General features: G+C 31.0%; 1 protein-coding gene across 4 annotated transcripts in view; it reads right to left on the bottom strand.

The window, feature by feature from the left end:
* Window positions 1-7065, bottom strand: part of LOC100571516 — an 18127-nt gene extending 11062 nt beyond the window's left edge. For all 4 annotated transcript variants that reach the window (XM_029492055.1, XM_029492054.1, XM_029492053.1 and 1 more), the window contains exons 1-4: window positions 6972-7065; window positions 5621-5647; window positions 3387-3395; window positions 2455-2463 (exon numbers count right to left, since the gene is read on the bottom strand). In XM_029492055.1, coding sequence (XP_029347915.1) covers window positions 2455-2463; window positions 3387-3395; window positions 5621-5647; window positions 6972-7047 — 121 coding nt within the window. In that variant the 5' untranslated portion in view covers window positions 7048-7065. The remainder of the gene's footprint in view (window positions 1-2454; window positions 2464-3386; window positions 3396-5620; window positions 5648-6971) is intronic.
* Window positions 7066-7668: the final 603 nt, after the last annotated feature.

Raw genomic sequence — 7668 nt, 5'->3', positions numbered from 1 at the left:
CTGTCGTTGACCTATTTTGCCTGAATCCACATTGATAGTCCCCCACCACTTGTTCGGCCAGAGGTTTGATTCTATCCAGGATACAATATGATAATACCTTATATGTTGTGTCTAGCAACGCTATTCCTCTATAGTTACTACAGACTTGCTTGTCGCCTTTTTTGTGTATTGGGCATATGTATGCTACTCCCCAATCTATCGGTAAAATGTCCGTCTCCCACACTTCTTTTATCAACAAGTATATACTTTCTATCATGGAGCTGTCCGCTTGCTTTAGAATTTCCCCTTGAAGGTCATCTTCCACGGGTGACTTGTGGCTTTTGAGCCTTTTGATCTGTTGTTCGATTTCTTCCTTTGATGGGGGTGGGCAGGGATCATCATTGGGTTAGTTGTGTGCATATGTAAATGTATCAACTGGTACTTCACAATTGAGTAGCTTTTCAAAGTACTCTGCCCATTTCTCCATTATTTTTTCCTGATTCGTCACTAGGCTTTCATCGTCCTTTTTCAGAAATTTTTCTTGTCTTCTATATCTGCCTTTAAAACTATTTACCTTGTGATATAGCTGCCGTGTATTGTGTTACATGTAATCTTGTTCTGCCTCCCTTATCACATTTTGAACATACTTTCTCTTTTCACATCTAAAAATGTTATGAGCTTCTTTCCTTTTAACTCTAAAGATTCTTTCTTCTTCCTGATTGTTAGTATCATTTAGCCATCTTTCTCTTGCTATTTTCCTTCTTTTCAGGGCTTCTTGGCATATAGCATTAAACCAGGGTTTCTTCGTTCTATGGGCTCTCCCTAAAACTTTCTCCGACACATTTCCAAGGGTATGTTTAATTATTTTGCATTGCTCATCTACTGTCTCGGGGTTTGAGTTAAATTCTCGCGCCATTTTCTGTATGTTCTCTTTAAATTCTCTAGCTTTCCTACTATCCCTGAGTTTCTCCACATCATACCTGACAATTTCTGGTCTCATATTCCTACTCATTGTTTTTAGCTTAAACCTAAGGTCGCAGTCAGCTTCTCTGTATGTTCTTACATCCGTTATGTTATTGGCAAATCTCTCATTTATTAATATATGATCTATTTGGTTTACGTGCCTACCATCAGGTGACACCTACGTCCCTTTATGCGGGAACATTGTACTCTTGACTTTAAGACCTTTCCCTATGGGCATATCCAAAAGTTTGTGCCATTGTCATTAATCATGTCGTGTAAACTGTGGGTACCAATAGTTGGTCTATATGATCTCTCTTTCTCTATTTTGGCGTTCATGTCTCCTAAGACAATTTTTATTTTGCTATTGCTAATCCCTTCTAGTAGTTGTTCTATATCAGTTTAAAAATCTTCTTTTTCTTGTTGTGATTTGTCCTCCGTGGGTGCATGTACGTTAATGAATACGATATCGAACCATTTAGTCACTATTTTTAGCAACGTCAGTCTTGGGTTTATTATTCTAAAATCTTTTATTGTTGGTACTATATTCTTACGTACCGCAAAGCCAACTCCATATTGTCCTCTTTCATCACACCCCCCAAAAAGGATTGTCATATTGCCCATGTCTATACTTCCTGCTTCCTTCCATCTTATTTCCTGCAGAGCTACTACTCCTAGACCATATTTTCTACTTCCTTAATCATACTTTGTGCAGCACCGGGTTTATAAAGAGTTCGTACGTTCCAAGTTCCAAAAGTAAGTTCCTTGTTTCCGTTTCCATGTCTTTTTTCATTAAATACTCTAGTCTGAGGCTTGTTCTTAGGATCCTGAACATAGCATTTTTATGAGGCAGGGTCGTTAACCCTGCGCTCAACCCCCAACCTGGAGGACCAGACTACCCCAACCACTTAAGGTCAGGGTACGGCTACTGCAGTGTACTGGAGGTACACTGGGCGATGGAATTGCCACTTTCCCTACGCCATAACTATTCCAATACAATTTAAAAATTACCAATACATATTTTTTTTTTGTTATTCCTGCACCGAAATTTTGGTTTTCTACCACGGTTGAAGTGTTGGAAAGCAACCCTTTTCCGTCCAGTGGGCGAAAAAGAGGAAATCCCCAAAAGTGCCAGCCGCCGGGCGCGTATCCTCTGCACAACCAGAAACTAAAATGTATAGGTACCTACCACGGTCGTTACAAGACATAAACTTTTGGTTACATCTTAAATTTGTAGTATAACCTCCTTGCATGACACATAAACATTTAAACATATTTTGTAGAATAGTCTATAATTGTTGCATAGCCCCATCCCTGCATAACCTTTTCCATGAATGCAGGGACATGACAAAAAATAGTGTGTGTGGCTCACTTCCCGCCCTTGCCACACAATATACTATCTCATTATTGAATAAAATTAAAATATTTATCCATCTTATTTTATATAAATAACAATTATACGGTAGAAATGTGGTCACATTACGATTAGTAAGAATAAATTATAATAATACTTACTTAAACAACCTATTTGTTATTGTTTTAAATTAATTATTGGTTAGTTAGTAAAAAAAAAGTTTTATTTTAAAAATTACGAGGTTTTTAATTGTTATATGGTTGACTTTGAAGAGAAAGTCAAAATTACTTTAAAATGTGTTAGGTACGCCTATAATATAGGTACAAACATTTTTGTTAGGAAAACCAATTTTGTGTGATGTCCTTTTATTATGTCAGATTGAATTGATCTATATTCTGAAACTTAGATATTATGCTATTATCTAAGTAAATTTTTTCAATTTTTTTGATATTTAACACAATTTATATAATCTAATTTAATTAATGGTGAATACAAATGAACGCAAATTCTTGTTTGTTTTTCATGACGCTTTAGAAAAGTACTGAGAATATTTTTTACTACCATCTAGACTCACTTTCCTATCAGAAAAGAAGATGAATGCTGAAGTAGAAAATCAAAGTATTTTTGGTGCCCCAAATGATTATTATAGACATATACACACAAAAAAAACATAACACAACCATCGCTCTGCTCAAAATCTAAAATCAGAGAAAACGGGAATTTCTATGTAAAATCAGTAGGTATTCAACATATTCCATATTTTTCTTATGTTTCAGAGCGGTTACCTACTCTCATAATTTTTCAGTGATTCGGTATCATTATGCTTACTAATTGAATAATAGAAAAATACTGTAAGTACTAGGTAGGTATATATAGTAGAAAACATATTATGTACATTATCATTCATTAATTTGCAGCTATTTATAATACTATTCGAATACAATTTAAAAATTAGCGATACGTAATTTATTTTACATCATAGAATGAAATTAATATACCTATCCATCTTACTTTTATATAAATAAAATTAAAGGTTTAGTAGAAAAGTGATAATATTATGATTAGTAAGAATAATTTATAGTATTATACTTACCCAAGCAACCTTTTTGTTTTGTTTTAAAATAATTATTCGTTAATAAAAAATACGTTTTATTTTAAATAATATAATGAGGTTGTTAATTGTTATACGGTTGAGTTTGAAGAGGAAATCAAAATTGCTTTAAAATGTGTTAGGTATGCCTAATATAGGTACAAACATTTTTGTTTAGCAATACCAATTTTGTGATGTCCTTTTATAATATTATATTGAATTAGCCTATATTTTGAAATTTAAATATAATACTTTTATCTAAGTCAACTTATTCGGTTTTATTGATATTTAAATTGTAATGTGAGCTATGACAATTTTGCAATTTTTATAGCTAACATCTACATTAATATACAAACGAAATCCTTTGGAGATGCCCAGGTAATATTTTGTCTTCAAAGTTTGATAATGAATCAATTAAAATTATCAATATAGAATTAGTTCTGCTAAATTAAAAGTTTTTCTCGTATTGCGTGTGACTTGTAGTACAAGAAAACATATATGTGAGTCATTCTCAAAGTATATTGTAAAGTAAAATATAATGACTTATGCTGATACAATTATTTTTAATTTTATCTAAAACATTGTTATTTAAAATAAAAATTATCATTATAATATTGTGCTTGCTTATAGATTTAAAAGGATTATTAACTATTGTCTTAACCATTCACTTTTTTTTTGGAAATCGTATTCTATTTAACTTTTTAATATTATGATTCAATTATTAATTCTTTAAAATAACAGTCTAAAAACTATTATAATTTAAATTTTGTTTTGTATACCTATTATTTTCCTAAAATATGACACTGAACAGCCCCACAACAAGAACACCAAGTTATATTGAAACCGGAAACACTTGTTTTTCCGACCTCAGGTTATACTAACGTCGTACTGCCTAGTCTCTGGAACTCCGTCTGTTCACTGAACAACGAACACAAAACCTCGTGGACACGACTGTTCTCGATTGCGTTTTTTCTCAAGTGGTGCCTCGAAGCAACATCCACACCGTTGGTCAATTGTCTCCATCAACTACTTCAGGCATCCGTCATCGCTTATGCAACGTATTATATTTCCCCCCTTTTAAAACTGTTAGCCTCCGTGGCGTAAGCCGCGAGCCCCATTATTTTTATTTCACTCCCCCTTCTTACACTGGTAGCTTATTCGCGAGACCATTTTTAATTAAGGGGATTGCGCGTGACCTTTTTTTACTCAAAATCATGTCTTACATTACAGGAATAACTCTCACGCCTCTTAGATTGGTTTAATTTCCGTAATTTTTATTTTGTTAGATAGAAGAAGACTAAATTATTTTTCTAAATCTTATATTACAAGTTTGAATTTGTATATTTTTACAACTTTATAGTTTTTGTATTATTTTTTGTTTTTAGCAACGTAATCAAAAATCAAAGTCTAATGCGGCTTGTAAAAAATATTTCTCTATCTAACAAAAAAAAAAATTACAGGAATCAGACCCATCTATTTAGCGTATTTAGGAATTTTGATAGGGGGGGGGAGTATGAAATTTATAATCATAGGTACACTCAATAAATTCGAATATAATATACATTTTTAAAATCCTCTAACTTGTTGAGTTTAGTGTATTGTATTGACCGGTGACATGCAAATAAAGCCAACACATAATAAGAGGACGCTACACCCGTATGTGTTGTTACCGTCTTACACAAACACGACATAGCAAATTGTCGTTCACTATTCTCAATAGTGTGCTGTTGGTTTTGATGGCGATAGGGTGAAATTACCTATTATCAAACTTTTAGTTAAGAACATTATCTGGGTCTAAGCGTGGGCGATTTTTTAATATTTTAATTTTCAATCGAGATACCCCGCCCCCCCCCCATACCCCCCACAACGTAAAGATGCCACTGCGAGGTGTGAGAGTTTTTCCTGTAAAGTGTGTTTTGATCGATATAATACACCCTATGAACCCCCCCACAACCTGTATAAGTATCAGGTAGTAGATTAGTGGAAAAGTACTATAATTGAGGTGGCAACTAAAATATAAAATTTAATTTTCAAATTTTATAGAATTACGGAAATTTTAATAATTGCAGGATCAGATATGATAAGAAAGGAAACTCGATAGGTCGGTATAACAGTATTATAAGGGGTAGATCACCTAAAACTATTTGAGGAACACCAATTTCTTTTATTGTACACGCCACTTGTACTCAATGATTAATGTAAAGGTATGTTGTTAAGTAAAATATAATAATACTTACCCTTTAAAGGGTTTGATGAAGCTGGAACTAAAATAATTTTTAGTTAGTAAAACATATTATGTTATATTTCAAAAATGATGCGGTTGGCATGACGATGTCATGAAAATGGTTGGCTTTGAAGAGGACAACAAAACCAGCTTCCAATTGTATTAGGTAAGTATACCTAACATTTTTAAATTTGTGTTCAGTAAAAGCAATTTTGCAATGTTTATTATTGATATTTAAATATTAATGTGAGTTATGATAGTTTTGATATTGTAATATTTTGGAATATAATAACTCACATAAATATTAATATACCAATATCGTCCTTTTGAGATACTTAATCACCTAGATAATATTCTGACTTCAAAGTTTAGAATAATTAAATTAGATTTAACAATAGATAATTAGTTCTCTCGAACTTAAATTTCCCGTTGTAGGTACCCATGCTTGTAACTTATTTAACCTAAGACAAGGAAACGAATGCGGATGAGTATTTATCGAAGTATGTTATAAAGTAAAATATAATAAATTATATTGATACTTATACTAATATAACGATTAAGTCTAGTAAAAATATTTAATATTTCAAAATTGCGGTAAGGTAACAATTAATTTGGTTATACAAATTTGGTTTAAAATATAAAATTCTCATGTTGTTATAATATTATCTTTAAAATTATAGAATATAAATACTTTTATATCATGGTTGAAATTGGTGACTATATTGTTTAGATTGGTTTATGAATTATGATATTATTAAGAAAACTTTAGAAGAATTATCATAGGTAATTCTAAATATCTTATTAAAAATAATCATAGATGTATAATTTAATTTCTAAAAAAGTCCATTGTACCTGAATAACAACTATATCATGGTATAAATTAACTTTAGAGAGACGGAGTGGCCGAGCGGACTACGGCATCGGTTTTTCTCTCTAGGCTCTGGGCAGGCAACTATCTAAAGAGGCCATGGTCATTCCACGACCGAGCATGGCAGAAACCTACGGGTGCTGATTTGAAATTTTGCTAAAAAACACACATATTTCAACCAACCGTTCCAACTGTTCCTGCCTACAAAACAACAAAAACAGCCAATGCCCATAGTGGCCGGGCATAATCTCAATAAAAAAAAAAAAAAATATGACTAAAGTTAGCTATAAATTTTAATCATTAAAAAATAAAAACTATCATCATAATGATTCGAAATCTGATTCTCTTAAATAATATTATTTGATTATAATTTCTTTAGTACCTATACAAATTTATGAATTATAATTATAATTTTGTAATTTATACCTATAATTCTTCATTAATATTAATCTGTGTTGTATCACGTAAAATAAAAAAAATTATATAAAGTACTTACCACTAACGTATAGTATTATAGAACCTATAACATTTAACATAACAAATATAGTGAACATATTAATTTGCTCGACCATGTTTGCAGGTACAATGAACGAATAATTTTCAAAGTTTAGAATATAAGAATAATATAAAATATTTTTTTGCTTTGGTGTTTATGAGGCTATTCAGTAAACAAAACACGATGGCATGAGCAATTGAGTAAACGAATATAGAAAATATTATTTAATGATAAAATAAATATGTTGTATTTACGGATAAACAGTGCGGTATACTCTAGCTGTAAAACCCACCATCCCTCGTGAAAAAAAATTTAAAAAAAGTGGAATATTACTTCAGTGTTTCTCGGTTTTAGTGTACCTCAGTAAATTTCATAATCAGTATTTTAAAATTACCTGAAAATACATTAAATACCAAATATCTTTGTCCATGTTACTGCACATTGACAGGCAATTAAAAAAAATGTTTTCAGGTTTTTTTTAATATAATAGCGAAACTCTTATTTTTAAGTCAATAGGCAACTAATAGGAGTTTCTTAGTAGGTATAATGTATATAGATGTAAAAATATTTTAAAAAAAAATTTGAATACTGAAATTGAATTATATAATTATTTAATAAATATTAAAAATTATTTTAATATATTGTAGTGATCTATTGTAATAAAAAAAAAAAATTGAAATAATAAATTAATAAAAAA

The sequence above is a fragment of the Acyrthosiphon pisum genome, unplaced genomic scaffold, assembly GCF_005508785.2.
Source record: "Acyrthosiphon pisum isolate AL4f unplaced genomic scaffold, pea_aphid_22Mar2018_4r6ur Scaffold_20704;HRSCAF=21886, whole genome shotgun sequence".
NCBI lineage: Eukaryota > Metazoa > Arthropoda > Insecta > Hemiptera > Aphididae > Acyrthosiphon > Acyrthosiphon pisum.
The sequence above is the reverse complement of the archived record's forward strand: the minus strand, read 5'-3'. Positions and strand labels throughout refer to the sequence as shown.